The 20,454-nt window shown below is 38.9% G+C and overlaps 1 protein-coding gene across 1 annotated transcript; it reads right to left on the bottom strand.

Annotated features, from left to right (window-relative positions):
* Positions 1–6,323: 6,323 nt before the first annotated feature.
* LOC308408887 (high affinity immunoglobulin gamma Fc receptor I-like) lies at positions 6,324–8,081 on the bottom strand (the record flags this gene model as incomplete). Its single annotated transcript, XM_080901330.1, has 5 exons — positions 8,048–8,081; positions 7,784–7,828; positions 7,425–7,664; positions 7,096–7,341; positions 6,324–6,484 (listed from the first exon to the last, which is right to left on the bottom strand). Exons 1-5 carry the CDS (start codon positions 8,076–8,078, stop codon positions 6,324–6,326), a joined length of 723 nt encoding a protein of 240 aa, XP_080757456.1. The 5' UTR covers positions 8,079–8,081.
* Between the last annotated feature and the right edge of the window lie 12,373 nt (positions 8,082–20,454).

Raw genomic sequence — 20,454 nt, 5'->3', positions numbered from 1 at the left:
CACAACTAAATTAGAAAATATTTTCTGAAAGTTAAAAAAAGAAAAGTATTACATCTAAACCTCATTATTAAATTTACTAAACTATTTATAATTTAGCTCTAATGTAGAAAAAGAAAAAAGTACGTACACAGTTTGATGCACAGAGCTCTGACCTCCATGCTGTCTTGCTGCTGACTATGTGCACACTTGACAAATGTTAAGTCAGTGAGCAGGGGGTGTTTCCTGTGTGGCTTCTTTCTGCAGCTGAAGCGATGCTAAACATTTTAAAATAGTATTTGAATAAGCTACGTTACATTAAAGTTACCCGCAGTTTCAGATCACTATAAAAGGGGAGAAAACAAACTGCTGCTTTTAATACAACTTGCAGTCATTGCATATCTATCATGTCTGCCTTCTTAGTTTCATGCATCAGCATGTTAACACATGGTTTTCATTGTGACAGTAATAAACAAATCCTCATCATTTATATCACTGTTGTTATTTGTCCTCTCACCCCTACTGTCATACATATAGGGCCTTGGGGGTGGGCACCCTGAACGGAGTCCAGACGGTCTGTTTATTCAGCCTCACCTGTAGTGTCGGTGCCCACCTCTCCATTTTACCTGTTGAGGGGTTTGCCCCTGCTGTTATCCTCCTGGTCTGGGAGGCCTCTGGATTTCTGGGGCCTGAGTCCCCTCCATGCCTGCTTCATGTCCTGGAGGGCAGGACTGTGGCTCCCCACACCTACTATTAGATACTTAAAAGGAGAAACCTTATGAACACAAGCACGCTTAACACTCACATGTTCACACAGGTGCACAAACAGTGATGTACAGACACACTCTTGGGCTTGATCTTGGTCGGCTGCTGACTCTAAACATGTCATGTATTACAGTTTTTTCTGAATGCTTAAACCCTAACTGTGATTCCTGTAGCACAATCTCTAAAACTATTCAGACTTATAGCAAAACCACTCACTGAGTCTGCAAAACTAAAAGCACATAAACTGCTTTGCACTCAGTTTGCAATTTTGTAACACACACTTTGCAAAACTGTAGGCACAATTCACTGCACAACACTCAATTACCAAATTTCCAACACACTCCTAGCAAAAGTATACACATGTATGGCTATCATTAACACTAATTTGCCAACTGTCTGGCACACTTTCACATGTGAAAACTTTTTTAGATAATTAGTTCACTTTGCAATCAGCCTAAGCACTATAATACAGGTAAGCTGTGTGTGCGGAGTACAATGGAGGGAGCAGAAAGAGTGAGAAGTAGAGGAGGCCGAGGAAGAGGACGTGGAGGTGAAGAAGTAGGATGAAGAGGACGACAAGGACAAGGAGGAGCAAGAGGAAGATGAGGAGGGGGGAGAGGAAGATGAGGAGGGGGGGAGAGGAAGGGTAGGAAGAGTAAGAAATAGAATTGCTGATGACATCAGAGCTACAATAGTGGACCATGTCATCAACCGTGGAATGACCCTGAGGGTAGCTGGCCAACGGGTCCAGCCTAACTCGAGCCGCTACACTGTAGCAAGTACCATAAGGACATCTTGAAATGAGAATCGGTTAGTACAGTCACTTCGCACAAAGATTTGTAGCACTGCCATATGCCAATGAGAAACACACCAATACCATTGATGTGAAAATACTGAAATTGTTACTTTACAGAATTGCTAGATGACCAGATGCTGGGGGCAGAGGAAGCATGTTCACTGCAGACCAAGTAACCCATATAGTCATTATGGCGATTGCAAATAATCCTATACTTGGAAATAAACACTTGTGTTTGTTTTGATGTGTTTGAATAAACACCAGTACTTGAAGTTTGGATCCCTCTATGCTTATGGATCTATGACAGAAGTATGAGCTCAAACTGACATAGCCTACCTTGTGCACAGAGAAAGCAAAAGCCAGATGTGTTTTGTATTCATACCATCAGTGTGCAGTTGGCGCATTGTGTGCTTAGTAGATGATGGCTTGTGTGTACTGTTTGATACGGAAACACCATTTTTACGAAGGTGTGAAGAGTTAATCTAGCTGTGTTTGCTTTTGCAAGAGAACTACAATGTTTTGATTATTGGGTGACAGGTTTTCTTATTTGTGTGTAGAGTTTTGCAAAATTAGCCAATAGTTACAAAAAATGTGCTTAAGCAATCAGAAAAAACTGTAATAATACTGTATTCTGCTCAATAACATTTAATATTTCTTATTTACGGTTACTTATACAATGTTGGTTGTTTCTGTGGATTTCCTGCTGTGTTGCTTTTTCTCACATTTTTTTTTCTTCAGCTGGAGGTCAAGCAAATTTATTAGTTTTTTTTCTCTCCCTCTCCTTCTGTTAACTTTCTTCCTGATTCTTTTTTCTTTTCTCTTTTCCTTCTCCTCATCTTGTGTGATTTTAATAACTCAAAATTAAAAAAAAACTAAAAAAAAAACTAATTCACTTCTAATAAAATATGGATAGTGGACAAGTAAAGCAACAGCCAAAATTATCCACTTTTGAAATAAATCTTTTGGGCATTTCTTTGGCCTTCAGACAACAATTCTGATTGTTACACTGCTGGACAGGACAGGAAAAAAAGAAAACAAAAAAGTTAGTCCCACGTGTGGGGAATTTGTTTTGTTACAGGTGTGAACAGTGCAAAGTTGCCTAGAAAAATTACAGAAAAACACTGGAATAAGATATCAATAAGATACCGTACACAATAGAATAGAATAAAATAAAATTAAATACTATGTATAATCAATAAAATAGAATACAAATGCTATATACAATTGAGTATAATACAGCAATGCCAGAAAAGAGTATTGCACTTAGTGTTATTGCTATTGCACATGTGTGGAAGTGTGTGTTTGATCAGTTGAAGTCTTTGTTGTTTGAGTCTGACAGCAGTGGGGAGGAAAGACCTACGAAATCTCTCCATCCCACATCGTGGATGCCGCAGCCACTGAAGGAGCTGCTCAGTGCTGTCAGAGCTATTTGTAAGTATCTGTTTGTACAGCTTCCCTATAGTGGCTCCAGCACATTACATTAGCACAATGTGCAGGTAGTTCTGCATAAAAATAGCTCATGGAAATGTTTTTTTTATGGGGCTACTTTTACTTTCTTGCTTTGCGTACTTTTTAGAGCGTCTACTTTTTCACCTTCACTTGAGTAAAGAAGATGAATCAGTATTTGTAGTTCTATTTAAGTACAGTCTGTACTTTTGTTTTTTAGTTTTCCAGTGAGTTATTTTTATTGATGGCAGTTGGGCTAAAATTTGTTCATTTTAGCCCAACTGCCATCTGCTGGTCGTCATGAAATATTGCAAGATTTATTTTTGGGCACAAAAAGTTTACAAGTTTGACAGTGTGTACATGTGCCTGATAGCATCTTTAAAACCATTAAAATATCTGTGTATTGTGATTTCTGTCAATGTTTAAAATAATAATGATTAGGAAATATTGTTTGGTATTTAATGGGCATTATTAAAGTCACTTATTTACCACTTGTTCAGTTGCTTGATAGAAGAGGAAACATTTAAATTAGTGTAAATGACACAGTATTGAACTAATTGGCAGCAAACATGATCTGTGTGATCACATAGCGCAAGAGAGAGAAGACAGGAGGTATCATTAGAGGGAATTGTGTCTGATCCCAATTTTTTCTTAGATCATTGCTGTATTGCAGTGTATGAGCATGTGGGAGTGTGTGTTTACGTATGTTTCAGATTAAATAAAATCATTAATGGAGATTGAGTAAACATAGTTTTCCCTTGCACCTCCTGCGTTACAGTTACATTGGATGTCAGAACTCCAGAGTTGAGTGTGTGCCGGTGGTAAAGACAGAAAGGCAAGGGAAATCAAATTCTGTCAAGCATCCCATATGTAACTATTGTAACTCACAACCTTGTGCTAGAGTAGATCTCTTAAAGAGAAGCAGTTTGTATTCTTTGTGTTTGTGAACATAAAACGAACTATTATCAAAATAAAACGGGAGGTTGAGGATAAACGTTGAAAAATATAGAATACCAATAAAATAAACAACAAAAAACAAAATACAAAGCCTTGAATATTTAACACGTACACAAACAAAGATGCAGGAAATACCAACAAGACAACTAATTTTTGTCAATTCAAATATATCCTATTCTGGTTTTTAGTAAAGAATAAAAAATTATTAATCACCTTGAGGCAACTGTTATTAGGATTTGACGCTATATAAAGAAAACTACATTTAATTAAACCAAATGCTTCTACTTATAGAAACAATCTGTTTGTGCTACTAATCATCGTTTGCTGCAGTTTCCTATATCATGAAAGTTACATTTAAAAAAAAGATTGAACATGAGGTAAATATAACAGGTGGGCTCTGAACATGTCTCACTCTGTGCGTTGAGTCTCCAGCTGACTGGGATAGCAGAAATTAAATAAAAATCAGGGGGTGAAAATTCCCAGAAACTGCATTTCCTCATGCATGTCCTGCAAGTCCAAACTGTTAAAATTACAACTTGTGAACAACTAAAGAAATACAGTATGGTATAAAATAGTGTTTCTAGCTTTCTGTAGCTTAACCTCCTCATTGTGCAGATTACATCTTATTTTTTTTCCATCCACAGACCAGAGAGGGATGTAATCATGGCTCCTTCACCCATCTACAATACTAGCTGTTGTCATTTAACCTGCACCTTCTTGTGCTTGCTTTATAACACTGATGAGTTCCTCATTCATCTGTTTTCCATATTTAAAAAGTCCATTCACATTTTGTGATGAAGCTTTTGTTGATCCCAGTAAACACACCACTTTTGAACTGAAGCTGGAAACAGTAGTGAAGAGACTTGCGTATTTGTTTGTGGCCATGTTTTTCTAAAATAGAAAATTGTTTTTATTCTCTAACATAGTACATGAAAATAATATGTGATAGTGGAGACACACATTTCAGTGCAAAGTAAGTCACAGGTCACTTATGTCCACAAACCAGCCACAAAAAGTGTTGACAGACATGTAGCAGTATATGCTACTTTGCATGTGGTTATCAGGGTTATATGTTAAGTGGAAGTGGGAAAAACTCTGACTCAGCTTATGACTTCTGCTTTCATAAAGTTTTGCCAAACAAATGCAGGCACATGATATTTTTTGGCTGCATTGTATTTCGGCTTTCTAATAGATATTGCTGCAGCATGAAAAAAGACACCACTTCTTCTGTCTGGGTACACGACCACACTTTAGTCAGGGTGTTTAAAGACGGGCTGTCCTCTGTCTATGGGCTCAAATTGTGGCCATAGATATGTTGTACTTGTACATCAAATGCGTAGTTGTGAACTGAGTTTTGTAACCTCGTAAACCACAATATCCAAAAATGTTATGTTTGTGCGTGTTTGTGCGTCCATAGATGAGAATTTGTGTGAATTAGGACCAGAAGCTCAGTAAGCCACCTCTCCGACAGCCAAATCCATCTGTTCTCTGATTGGATTGTTACATTTGTGATTGACATAACATTGACCAATCAGCTGAAAGAAAGGGAAAATTGGGTCAAAATTTGTACTTGTAAGTTCAAACTCACACACAGCCAGGGAACTTGAGCGCAGAGTTTTACATGTAGTTTTTTTTTATAAGATATGAATTGTGTTGAGAACACATACACGTGATCCTGAATCAGAGAAATAGCATTCAATGTTGTGACTGTTGATAGAATCATAATGTATATGTGGTTGTAGTACTGATTAAGTATACTCAATTGCTTAATACTGATCAGAATATAACCAGGTATATTAATCATAAATATGCTTAAGTTAACCAGTATACTGCATAAGAAAATTTAGAACATAATAATGAATCTGAAGACAGGCCTCAAATAAATCACCTTGAGGCAACTGTTACTGTGATTTGGCGCAATATAAAGAAAACCAAATTGAATTAAACTTAAGACTTTGGTGTGTGTGTGTGTGATTGTGTATGTGTGGGTTGCGCAAGACGGGAGGGAGTGAGAAATATATAATTTAATAGAGTTTAACAGAGAACAAGTAAAAGAAAATATTTCTATATAACTGGATTAAAAGGTAACAGCTTGTAACAGCATTCATACACTTACAAAAAGTCAAAGCACATAGATCAAGTTTATTTAAGTTAAAATTTTAAATAACAGACAATTGCTTTTGTTAGCATTTCAATCCAACACTATGTGGGTTTGTCAGGTTTATCTAACTGAATACGCGCATGTTTATAACAATTAATAGACATGCAAATAATGCAAATGGACACATCTATTTCAATTACAAAACAATACATGGCATATTTGGATTGTTTAATATATCAATCAATGAAGAATGGAGGACAGCTTAGCATAGCAGTTGCAATTTCATGAGATTGAGTTTAAATTAGGTGTTGTGGCTCTGATTTTCCCAGAGTGAAGAAGTCCCACAAGCAGCAACAGCACAGCCACCATTATGATGGTGAACACAGTCCGTAAGACGAGGTAAATATGACAGCCAGGCTGTGACGAGGGGTCTGTCTTGGTCTCTGTGTGATTGATTGAGGAGATAAAAACAATTCATTAATTATTTCAGTGTTCACCTTAGTTATTTACTTAATATTTACATTGGCAAATTCAAGGGCTGAAAAACTGGCAGAAATGCAGTTCCTCTATTGTCCATTTAAGTTGTGAATTTACCTCCATAGACTACCAAACTGTTAAAAAGCCCAGCAAATGAACAATTAAAGAAATATGGTAGAAAAATTATATGTAAATTATATCTGCATATTTTTCCTCCATATGTAGTCCAAAAGTTCTTATCCCGTTTGTTGTTTGTTGTTTGTTGTTTATTATCCAGGACATAATTTTTTTTTCACAGTGGTTTATGATGTCTGATCTGAAGAGAAAATTGTGTAAATGATAAAAAAAATTACTGAATTATTTTATAATAAAAGAGTCTGTTTAATCACACAAAGCAGGAGACTGAAGTGAGCAGTTAGCGATCATCAGCTGATTCATGTGTCAGTCACAAACCCACTTCTTTGTTTTCTCTTCTGTCAGACAAATTCACCATAAATTCTAGTATAATGATAAGTGATACAGTTGTACTACTACCGGCATTAAAAAGGAGAAAAACAAGACCTCTTCACTGTCTCACCTGTGACACTCAGCCAGCTCTCTGGGGATTCTCCAGCTCCTACAATGCTGCATTTATAAAGTCCTTCATCATATTTTGAAACTTTGTGGATGGTCATGCTTCCTGTTGAGTTGTTCCTGATGTGGACTCCATATTTATAGAAATCAGCCATGAAGTCTGAGGGAGTTAACTTATTTCTGCAGCTCAGGGTCACATCTTCTCCCTCCATCACAGGAACAGCAGGACTCTCCAGGATCACAGAACCAGCTGAATAACAGGAGTTTTTTTTTTTTTTTTTAATAAAATTTGATTAAAATGAATCACAAAATATTGTCTCACTGCAAACATACCAGTGATAGAGATGTTGATACTGTTGCTTCTGATCCCTTCTTCATTCTCATACCAGTACTCCCCACTGTCATCTAGATAAACATTTGTGATGGTGCAGGATGATCCTTTGGGACATGTTTTTATTTTCCCTTTGACTTTATGCACAAATTCACAATAAACAACTCCCTCACAGTAAAAGGTCACTGCCTCATATTCAAAGAACTGTAATCTGTTTGGAAGGATATGAAGAGAAAATGCATCTAGATGAAGAAAAGGAGAGATTTACTTTAGTTTTATTTTTGAATATCACAAATCACAAATTTAAGTTCCAAACACAAACTGATAAATGTTCATGTCAGTTTACTTTTCTGGTACTTACCACTTTTCTGATCATATGCACAAAGCAGGATGATCACACTCATCACTGAAAAGACAAAAACAGGCAACACATTAATAAAGAAAAATAACAAAAAAGAATAACCGCCATACATAATACTTAAATGTAAAACTGCTGACAAAGCTACTTGTTATTTGGCATTTTCCTCTAGATGAAACTTTTCAAACCACATAATTTTCTAAAACCATTATTAACTTTAGATTTATTACAGTTTAGTTTTAATGTGGAAGTGGAGAAAGGACTCACTGAGTTTGACGCAGAGAGCTCTAAAATCCATGATGTCGTCCAGATTGTTAACAACATTCTGTTTCTGTTTGGCTTATTCGTGCTGCTGATGCAACACTTGGCATTTAAAAGAAGAAGCAAAAATGCTGGTCTAGTAACACTGCAGTTTCAGTTCACTGGAGTGAAATCAGAGAAGAAAGCTGCCTTTAATACAACTTAATAATAATTTAATGTTTCTCACATTCACTTTACTACGATACAGTAACATGTGAACAAGTATGTATTAGTATAAAATCCAGAGTGGTATCATTGTTTAAACAAAAAATGCACAGCTAATGGGTTTATTCCAGTACACAATATTTTTCTTATTGTTAAAATCATGAACATACACTTGTGGTGAAGCTGCTTGCACTTATCAGTGTGAATACCTGATTGTTTATGGACATATGAGCACATCAAACAGAGGTACAAATACAAATACTTAAGAGACTGGACATTTTATTTGCAATGATCATTTTCACACAGCGTGTCTATTACATGCACTCCTGAAGCAGCCCAATAAGCATAAAAGTTACTGTACGGCTATCATTTGCTAACATGACGCTTGTTCTGATACATGTAATACATTTATTACCAACCCGAGAGTTTATCTGCTGGTCACTGGACATTCTTCTGAAGTCTTAATCCACCTCCAGCTGAAGATGCTGTAGATTCCCCTCAATAACACATTGGGTCCACTGGTAAAATGTAGTTCTAGTAATCTGCGCTGGATTACTCTGTGGCTTTCTCGAAGGACCCAGATGTAAATCCCCAAATAATGAATTTAAGAACTGAAATTGAATTTTAGAACTGAAACTGAATGGTGAGAAGTGAAATTGAAATTACTGGAAAGAAAATTTTTAAAAAGATGAAATACAGTTTGAAAGGAAATGAATTCATTTTCAAAATATACAATTCAATTTCAATTTAGTGACGATTATTTTCAAACCAATACATTGGATTTCAAATTAGGCTAACTCAAATTCAGTTTTAAAAATCATTTAGTCAAGTTACAATTCAGATTCAATCTGACAAATGCAAATTAGAATTTAACTTATTCAAACTCAGTTTCTGATGGCACAAAGTTCTGCCCAAAATATATCATGTAGAAAAACTGATATGTGCTTTTGAAATTGAACTTCTTTATCTTCTATGAACATATTGCTTGGAGTTTCAGTTATTCAACCTACTTAAGATCAAAGTAAGCTGGCCTAGAAGAAAAATGAGTTTGACATACCCGTGTTTTAACTACCATGATTTCTTTTTAGCTATTTAAACATCAATCACTTTCTTTCACCCAAAATTATTTTGTATTATTCATTCTACATATTAGTATTAACACAGAGTCCACATGGAGGCAGTCAATGCAAACTGTTATCCAAACATAGGATCAAATTAACATAGGAAAAAATAAACCGTCTGGTACATTTCTAGCTGTATATTTGTTTGTTGCAATAATATTACAATATTACAATATTATTTGCAATAATGGTTTCAGCGGTACTACTCTGCCTCTTGCCGTGCAACACGAATACTGCAAGATCTTCTCCCAGGGAGATAAAAGAGAAATCCCCACATACTTTGTGTCAAACGAGTGAATTATGGCCGTGTCAAATTATTTATTGCAAAGGAAGTAATAAAGGAGGTAATAAAAGTTTATGACATGTCATAAAAATATTATATTTCACAACTCAGCTATAAATAATAAATTCAAATTCAAATTCAAATGTTTATTTGTCACGTACACAGTCATACACAGTACGATATGTAGTGAAATGCTTGGACAACTGCTCGTGACCTAAAGAAAACAAAAAAGGAAAAGGCTATGAATAAGATAGGAAATAAATATGAAAAATTAAAAAGGGTAAATTTAACTAGGAAGGAATAAAATATAAATTAAGGTTAAAAATGAAATAACTGTACAACACACTGGGAAAGAATAAGATAAAATAAAATAAAGATAAAGATAAATAAAGATAATCATATGATCAAACATTGTGATGATAATAATAATAATAATAATAATAATAATATATGTATAGAAATTATAATTATGTATGGGACAATAATCAATTCAATTCAATAAAACTTTATTGATCCTGAAGGTTGACCCCGAAGGAAATTGGGTTAAGGCTGCCGACCTTTGCCAGCGCCGACTTACCCTTCTGACCATACATACATTACACAAACATCACATGGGGAAGACAGGTCAGAGAGGAATAACAATGGAAAATGCACCACATGAGGAAAGATAGAGAAAAAAATAACTCCCCCCAGACTGAGCTCCAACAGGGAGATCAGTTTGAGAACAGAAAAAAACACCTCTGCACATAGCACAAGAAAAAAAAAAACCTCTAAATACGCCAAAGAAACACATGACAAGCAACAGGGGTGGGTAAAGGGTGAGAGACAGCCGATTTAGACAGTACATCCGGGCCTGCAGCCTGTGCGCTGGTCTCCTTGATCCACCGTCAGCATCGGAAGGGAATAAGCGTCGAAGGCGTTTGGAAAGGGAGGGGGGATGAGTGTGTGCATATCAGTGTATATGTATGTGTGTGCGTGTCCAGAGTTCAGCTGAGACAGTGTCCTTCGCCCTGCTAGGCTAAGTAAACAGTCTTCCAGCCAACCCAGGTGGTCTTGCATGGAATGGGAAGAACAGTCTAAACACAGTCGTTATCAGGTGTCTTTTTTTGTTCGGCTCCAGCCTTGAGACCGCAGCTGGCGCCGAGAGGGTATCCGCATGAAGTGATGGTGCTTTTTACTTTAGTGCGAACAACTCATATGAATTTCAAAGCTGTTCTAACAGTCCAACACTGGTCTCTCAATCTCCCGTTGGAGAGCTGTGAGCTTTCTATGATGTTATCCAAACTTACGTTCCGTGATGTTGTCGTTCTTTTTGCTCAAAGAGCAGGTTCTGAGAACTCACGACTGCAGTGCACTTCCCCAAGATGTGATCGAATTTGCGCTCAAAGGTGTTATTCGAGCTAGCCCCTCCAGATGTAATCCAGTTTTTCACTCAGAGGTCTTGTTCTAAGTATTCACGGCAGCCGTGCGTTCTCCAAGATCTTCTCCGTGCTGCACTCAATGAGCCCATTTTGAGAAACTCACGCCTCGTCCCATCATTTCAATCCCAGCGGGCAGCCTTGTGGGGGTTTGAACAGCTGGTTCCGCTTCCTTAATTCTTCGATAAGCCAGGGCCAAGCCAGCTCCGATCAGCAAGAACCCTGTTATCACGGTTCCGAATAGGTAGATATCTTCAGCAGTCAGGCTCACCCGAGGCCAGACTTCTCGTTGAGAAGAGGTGTCAATTGCATTCAGAGACCAGTTGATCAAATCCATAATTCTCTTTTAGGTTTTAGAGAACAGACTGTGAGAGAGTATGTCTGTGAAGGTTCTCAGTCATCCAGGTCATCGTAGTCAAAGGAGCTTGCATAGAAAAGCGTCTGGACTTCTTTAAGTTACTTGAAGACGTTTCACCTCTCATCCGAGAAGCTTCTTCAATTCTAAGGTCAAATGGTGGAGAGTCCCAGATATAAACCTAGTGGGAGTAACCCCCCACGGAGGGACAAAAGGACCCCCTGATGATCCTCTAATCGCCTGAGCCAAGGTGTGAAACTGGGTGTGGGCCCCAATCAGCCAGAGTTTCGGGTGTGTTCATTGTGAAACCTGGCCCCACCTTATCATGCGAATTCCTGAGATCAGATGGCCCAGGATGTGAGTGGGCGTTAAGGCGTCTGGGAAGGGATCTCAAAACTGGATTATAGATGGCAGAGAGTTGGTGTCGTAAACCCCCGCCTCTGTTCAAAGATGGTCGCTCACAGTGGACATAGATGGCTTCTTTCACTCCTCTTTCAAACCATCTGTCCTCTCTGTCCAAAATGTGAACATTGGCATCCTCGAAAGAGTGTCCTTTATCCTTAAGATGCAGATGGACTGCTGAGTCTTGTCCTGTGGAGGTGGCTCTTCTGTGTTGTGCCATGCGCTTGTGAAGTGGCTGTTTGGTCTCTCCAATGTAGAGGTCTGGGCATTCCTCGCTGCACTGTACAGCATACACCACATTGTTAAGTCTGTGTTTTGGCGTTTTATCTTTCGGGTGAACCAGTTTTTGTCTGAGCGTGTTGCTGGGTCTGAAATGCACCGGGATGTCATGCTTGGAGAAAACTCTCCTGAGTTTTTCTGATACACCGGCTACATAGGGGATGACAATGTTGTTGTGTCTGTCCTTCTTATCCTCCCTTGCTGGTGTCTGGTCTTCTTTTCTGTGCCTCTTTGCTGACTTTAAGAACGCCCATTTAGGATAGCTGCACGTTTTGAGTGCTTCCTTTACATGTGTGTGTTCCTTCTTTTTTCCTTCAGGCTTAGAGGGAACATGTTCTGCCCGGTGGTGTAGGGTCCTAATTACTCCAAGTTTGTGTTCCAGAGGGTGATGGGAGTCAAAGAGGAGGTACTGGTCCGTATGTGTGGGCTTCCGGTAAACTTCGATGTTGAGGTTGCCGTTCTCTTCAATGTGCACAGCGCAGTCCAGGAAAGGCAAACAGTTGTCCTTTGTGTCTTCCCTGGTGAACTTGATGTTTTTATCCACAGCGTTAATGTGCGCAGTGAAGGATTCCACTTCTTGTGTCTTGATTTTGACCCAGGTGTCGTCCACATATCTGTACCAGTGGCTGGGTACTTTTCCTTTGAAAGAGCCAAGAGCCTTCCTTTCCACTTCCTCCATGTAAAGGTTGGCTACAATAGGTGACACGGGGGAGCCCATGGCACAGCCATGTTTTTGTCTGTAAAAGCCTTCGTTGTATTTGAAATATGTAGTGGTGAGGCAGAGGTCTAACAGGGTGCAAATCTGATCGGGTGTGAAGTTGGTCCTGTCCTCCAAGGAGCTGTCTTCTTGTAGTCGTTTTCTGACAGTCTCCACGGCCTCCGTGGTGGGTATGCAAGTGAAGAGAGAGACTACATCAAAGGACACCATGGTTTCATCTGGATCCAGGGTAAGTTTCTGGACCTTGTCGGTGAAGTCGGTGGAGTTCTTGATGTGGTATGGGGTGTTCCCCACGGGACTCTCCACCATTTGACCTTAGAACTGAAGAAGCTTCTCGGATGAGAGGTGAAACGTCTTCAAGTAACTTAAAGAAGTCCAGACGCTTTTCTATGCAAGCTCCTTTGACGACTGTGAGAGAGTGTTCCAGGGAAAAGTAATACAAAAAACACAAGACTAGACAAGGACATAAGAGGCTAAGCAGGGAAGCTACGGGAGAGGAGGAGGAGGAGAGGAGAAAAATGCGACCGCCTTCGTCAAGAGCAAGAGCAAAAAGAGCTCATGTTAGTCATGTTAGTGTGTTCTCATTTTAGTGTTTGGCCTCACGTCTCTTGCAGTGCTCATTATTCTTTGTACTCACCTTTGTGTTCTTGTCTTCCCAGTTGTTTCCTGACTCCCGATACAAACTTGCAATAGCCTTGCTCAACTGGACGCTGGACTCCATTGTATTCCAAACAGCTGGTAAAGACTTTCAGTGTTCTCCGGTCTCACCTGCCTGCCTCCCTGCCTGCCACTGGACTCACCCAGGTCTCATCCCCTCTCGCATGACTCCACCTGCAACCAAGTAAGACTGTTCAGACCCTACAGTTTAGATTAACTCAGTCTAGAACCAACCTTAATCTGTTTTCACTCTGTTTCAACACCTCTCCGCCACCCTCTCTTGTACCACTATACCCCCTCACCAAGTCCCATGGTCCACCACTCATGTCCCAGGGCAACCTAGTTGAAAGCCCCTACGCCCTTGTACATGGTGCTACACGCCATCTTCTTAGTTCATAGGTCATAGTCTGTCTCAGTTTGTTCTTAGTTCAAGGTCATTGTATTTCACAGTTTCTTTTTTTATCATCTTGTACCCTCACTTTGTTGTAAATAGCACACTTCTTCGCTTCAAAGTTCTGTTTCTCGGCTTGAATCTGTTTTTGGGTCCACTCCATGTTTTGGCTTCCAGCCCTGAGAGGAGCTGGAGGCTGCATGCCCCACTGGGGGTGTCAAGTTTTCAGTCAAATTCAAGTCAAATTTTGATATAGATTTTGTGTGTGTTTACTGTTTTTTAAAAATTGAATGGATTGACTTGTTAAAAAAATTGATAAACACTACAAACACAGCGTAGACGACATCGCATTCCCCTGTGTATAAGATCAAAGGCTATGACGGTGAACTAATTACCAGTAGTTTTTATGAACTTGAGTTGTAGAAAGTGAAGGTGATGAATGGCCATCTTTAATATATAGACAAAATTCTGGAAAAGCGTGTTACGACCCCTCTGCTAGGCATCAGGAGAGGAGTAACATAAACAAGCCCCCCCACACAAACTGAGTAAAGTAAAAGGTTTTAATTTCAAACTTTAAACAGAAAACCAACAGGGCTATTCAACAGACCACTGGGCATATAATTATTAAAATGAAAATTGCGAAAGTAATACCACTATATAAAAGTAATGACAAACACAGTTTTACCAATTATAGGCCTATTTCTCTGATGCCTCAATTCTCAAAAATTCTAGAAAAACTTTTTAATTCAAGTTTAGAAAAATTCCTTGAAAAACATCAAATAATAAATGTTGGTCAGTATGGTTTCAGAACGCAAAGAACCACTTCAATGCCGATAATTGAGGCAGTAGAAGAAATTACTGATACACTGGATAAAAATAAATATGCAGTTGGTATTTTTGTTGATCTCAAAAAGGCCTTCGACACAATCAATCACTCAATTTTATTGGATAAATTGGAAAGATATGGTATTCAAGGGAAAGCTGGTAACTGGTTAAAAAGTTACCTAACGGGTCGGGAACAATATGTTAGCATAGGGCATTACCATTCAGAGAAACTTGGTATTACATGTGGTGTTCCCCAAGGGTCAGTGTTGGGACCAAAACTTTTCAATGTATACATAAATGATATTTTTGATGTTTCTCAAGTACTTAAACTCATACTGTTCGCAGATGACACCAAAATATTTTTCAGTAGCAATGATTATACTGATCTTGTAATGACCGTAAACAGGGAGCTAAAATTAATAAAAAAAATGGATGGACATAAATAAATTATCATTAAATATAAATAAAACTAAAGCAATGTTTTTTGGTAATTTAAAATATAATATAGAATTACCAATTATCATTGAAGGTGTACCAATTGATAATGTGAGTGAAAACAAATTTTTGGGAGTCGTAATTGATAATAAAATTTCATGGAAACCCCACGTCAGACACATAAAAACCAAAATTTCCAGAAGCCTCGCAGTTTTGAACAAAGTGAAACAATTCCTTGATAAAGATGCACTTCGTACTCTGTACTGTACCCTGGTTCTTCCATATCTTACATATTGTGTGGAAGTGTGGGGAAATACATATAAAAATACAACTAATCCATTAGTCACAGTACAAAAACGAGCACTGCGTATTATTCACAAGGCTGGTTATCTAGATCATACTCACGAATTCTTCTTCAGGCAAAGTTACTTAAATTCCAGGATCTGGTTAATTACAATACATCCATAATTTTGTATAAAGCTTTTACTAAACTTTTACCGGCAAATTTACAAACTAGATTTGAAATTCGAGAAAAGGTTTATAATGTGAGAGGCTTTGGAGAATTCAAATTACCCAGAACTCGAACAACCCGTAAAGGTTTTTGTGTGTCTGTATGTGGTGTGAAAATCTGGAACAGTCTGAGTTTACAATTGAAACAATGCAAAAATATTTATAGATTTAAATTTCTCTAGTTGGTCTAACAGTTGGTCTGGTCACAGTATACTCAATGATGGTTTTTAGTGTGCTCTGTAATGTCTGTTCTCTTACCTTTGCTGGTATGGATTCCAAGAGAGGGAAAAAAATAAATAAATAAATAAAGAAGAGTGTGCGTATGTATGTATATATACGTGCATGTGTGTGTAGATATATATGTATGTATGTATATGTATGTGTGTTTGTTACTTGTAATTATTACTGCCTGTTACCTGTGGTAATGCAATTTATAATTTAAATATTCTGTATTCAGTTATGAAGGCTCTAATTTTTGTTTGCGAGCTGCCGTTTAGATGCTTGTATGTGCCCGGGGCTGTTGATGGGTCTGTATGCAATGATGGGCGTAGCTGCGGGAAGTTTATTGTTTTTTTTTGTTGATGAGTGAGTATAGGGGTGGGATTTAATAAGTTTTCTTCGTCCCACTCCTTTTTCAGGCAATTTTTGTTTTTTGTTTTGTGCATTTTATGTTCAATATAGGTATTTGTTGTGCCTGAAAATGAACAAATAAATGAATGAATGAATGAATGAATGAATGAATGAATTACATAAAAAAAACAAAAACAGTCAAGCGTAAAAGCTAAGGGTTAACTAAAGCAGGCTGGCGGCACAAAACTCTAATCAAACTCAGTTCAGCTGTATATCAGGTTTAAACAAAGAGCAACACAGCGAACAGGTTTAACAAACAAGCTTCAGATGCAAAGCAGACGAGGAGGACACTGCATGTTCACTTAAGAGCAACAGTTCCCCATAGTGTGAAGGATCTTCAGCCTTTTATACTCCCAGGTGCAGACAATCAGCCAGTCAATTGGTCATGGAGTGGCCATGGAGTGGAGGTCTGGCACACTGTGATCTGCATAAAAGAAGGCTGGCACAGGACTCCCAGCAGCCAGTCATCCACGAGTCCTGGAACACTTAGATTTGCATAAGCACAAAAGGGCAGTCTCACTCTCTCCAAGGCCCAGGGCCATAACAAGCGTATACAGAGGGGAAAGACATATTTCCTTGTGACTAGCCAGCTAAGTTTAATAGCTAAATTGAACCCAGAAAGCTTAAAAAGAACCTAAAATAAAGAACTGTGGCGTAAATAAGGCACGGCGAGTCCACAGGTCACAGTTTTGAGCCATCTTTATTGACTTGCATCACACCATGACACACAACAACCCCTGAGTCCCTGTGTTGTAACACGGCGGGGGTGATTGCGAATGCCGTGCAGGCACCGCAAACTACGCCCCACCACAAGAACAAATCCATTTCACTGTTGGCAAGAAAACAAGGATGAGTCAATTGACTGAGGGATTGTCCATTACCCTAAATTCAAACGCTAATTTAAATGTTTCAAAATTGTAAAGCTATTGACAAAAGAATGTAATGAAGTGACATCTGCATAATTGATTTTCTAAAGGAGGGCTTTAAACTCTGCTTTACCATATTATAATTTTGTTAATGCATTAAAAATAGCGTATGAACAAAATGGTACACCATACAAGCGAAAGACATGAAATCAAATGTATCAGTTACAATGTTTCAGTTACATTGTGTTGTAGATTTTATTATGACATACATTAGACATGTAATCATATTTACTCACATAAATTCTGTGTAACCATATATACTCATATATACAAGGCCCACTCACAATGGAGTGTTTTATTTAGGTGAGTCACTGTGTTAAGCATTTAACCTGCATGTTCAAATCTCATGAACCATATATATAGATCATATATATCTACCATTATATTAATGAAAACGTTGTGCCACTTGTATGAATGTTGATCAATACTGTTTGAAAATTTAGCAATGATATGTAACCTTTGATAGTGCTATGGCCAACTGTGACTAGTCCACAATAGGGTTCATTCAGCTTGGCACTGCTAAAGTATGCGCATTGGACCCTTTCTCTGCATGCAGCTGCGTTTAACTGGACTGCAGCCCTTTACATGGCTGTACAACAGAAGCATGCAGAATAAACCCTTACTCAGCATAGATAGCAGTTTATGTCTGCCCTGCGCACCCAACAAAATTTTTGAAGTGATTAACTGTTAGCTGCCTTCCTGCAGACTTTCAGACTCACTTTGGCCATAAAACTGACAAAAGGACCCAATGCAATGATGGATAAAAGACTGGTTTACGAGAAGTTATGGTGGAGGGCAGCGGTCCCCAAACTTTTTTGCGCCACGGACCGGTTTATGCCCGACAATATTTTCACGGACCGGCCTTTAAGGTGTCGCGGATAAATACAACAAAATAAAAGTAGTACCGGTACCGGAAAAAAGAAGATTTATTCATAACACACGTGAAAAGACCCAGGAAAACCGAGTTAACAAAAACGATGACAAAATAACGCTGAAAACCGATAAAAACCCCGAAAACCATACATTTCACACCTGAGCCTCAACTCTCGCGGCCCGGTAGCAAACGACTCACGGACCGGTACCAGTCCGAGGCCCGGGGGTTGGGGACCGCTGGTGTAGGTATCATAAGTGGAAGATGAAAAGAAAGAACAAAGGATGAAAGGGTACCCAACGGCAGGAGGGGGGAATCACTGTCCCTATATAAGATGAGTCCGATATGCATTGGGTAGCTTTTTGCCTGCTCCTTCTTTCCTGTCTGTCTTTTGTGTGTCTTTTCTGTTTGTGCTTTAAGGCTCTACACCCAGGGGTTGCTTCACTTTTCGTTTGTTTTGCTTGTTGTTGTTATTTTTGTTGTAAATATGTTCAATAAACTCTTGCAATGGGAAAATTCTAGTTAACCCTTATATTTAGAATTAGGTGGTTAGAACTTCACTGTATGATTCTGGATAACCTTTTCATGCCTAGATGAAGTATGTGTCAGTATGACCTCGTAAAAAAAAACAAAAACAAAAAAAAACAGCTTAGCTAGGCGTAATGATTTTTCACTATGCTATCTGCTAACTGTTTTTGCTTAGAAGGATGAAACTTAGGGCCAGCGCCAGGAGCTTCTTGGGAAAAGATAGTGGGAGTTGCTCTCTGCCCAGCCACAGCCTGTGGGACAGAAACCTGTTGTAACTGAAAGATACAGAGAGAGAGAGACGCCCCAAGTGCAGAGCTGGCATGACTGTGAACTGTGATGTTTGACGTGTTTTGGCTCTCCAGCGCGCAGTAATAAATAGTATGGCCACAGCTTTTTCCGTGTTGCAGACTTTATTTACACTCTATTGACACTCTAAGAATTCTACTCTTTCCCAGAGAATCTTTTTGAGTGATTTGATTTTAATTGGATCTGAAAAGCTGGACCTCCACAGCGTTCATGGGATAAGGTTACCATATTGGCTTCAAAATTTGCGACCCGACAATTGTTCTTAAACTTAAGGCTAAATACATTTGAAAGCGTATTAAAAGCGTATTAAAAGTGCTATAAAACCCAGTGATCTACAGATGAGAAGATGAGTAGCTAGATGTACCTTGATGTAACATAAGTACAGCAGCAAACTGGCGTCTGTTTTGATCAGCTCGGAATCCGACGTGGTTATTGTGGAAAGGTTATCAGACAAAGACTTCCGAATTCAGCCTCTGCCTGATTCTAAACCTCTAACCCCTCACCAGAAGGCTGTAAACTATGCTGTGTTCCTTATTGGCTGTGTCAAAACTGTCCCCGGCTATCTAACTGGTAATGGTTAGGAGTAGGACCACCTCAGGGAGGAGCCCCAGCTTGGTAGCTCAACTGTCAGCCAAGAGTCTTGGGCATTAGCTAAAATCCAGGTAGACGAGAGGGTTCTGGTCTCTCACCAATCACTGGCTTCAAGAGTGGAGGGGGAGTTGGACAGCTGTCGAGGTGGTGGGGGGGCATAACCCCTCAAACAGCTGTGTTACACAGATCAGGTTAAACCTGGCCTTCCCTGATCTCTCACTGGTCAAAGTGAGAACCTGCCTCATTGAAATTGGTTTATTATTCATACGTTTTCTAAAGGGTAGGACCACCTCTATTTTTTTGGTGTAATGATGGCTTGGGGAGGAGTCTTATCCTAGGGTTCAAACAAACGGTCAAACTGTCTTACCAGTCCAGACTGGTTGATGTGTGAAAATGCACCTGACACTATCGGAAAGTCTTGCTCTCACACCACCTCAAGTGATGTGCACTTTGTGATGTTCCCTTTTCAGATTAAACAAATGGAAATAAAATGAATTAAAGTCTTCCAGCGGTCCATGCTGCCTTCAGCCCCCCTCATCTTCACTGCCTTCTGGTGTCACAAAAGCTTTGTCAAAAAAAATCAGTTTAATTAATTACACAGCCCCCCAGGCCAGTGTGTAATTATGTTACACACTGGCCTGGGGGGCTGGAGTGCAACACAAGAAAAATAATAAAAAGAAGTAAATCACACAGCCACAGCTTTACAATGACTAGTCGTTTTATTAACTTGACAGGTAGTGAGCGTCAGGGTGGGCATGGCCAAAACAACAAACAAAACACACTGGAAATGAATCAGAACTAACTTACCTATAGTGAATCAACCCCAAAAGAAAATACAAACCTCTAATCTGTCTCCCTACCCGAAACAGGAGAAAAAGGTTGTAAAAGAAACGGCTTCCCACCCCTACAGCTACCATGTCCAGATACGACTCTCTAAACTGCTTTTGCTGCAGCCCAGCTCTG

The sequence above is a fragment of the Rhamphochromis sp. 'chilingali' genome, assembly GCF_963969265.1.
Source record: "Rhamphochromis sp. 'chilingali' genome assembly, chromosome: 1".
NCBI classification, from domain to species: Eukaryota; Metazoa; Chordata; class Actinopteri; order Cichliformes; family Cichlidae; genus Rhamphochromis; species Rhamphochromis sp. 'chilingali'.
This window is presented reverse-complemented; position numbering and strand designations above follow the sequence as displayed.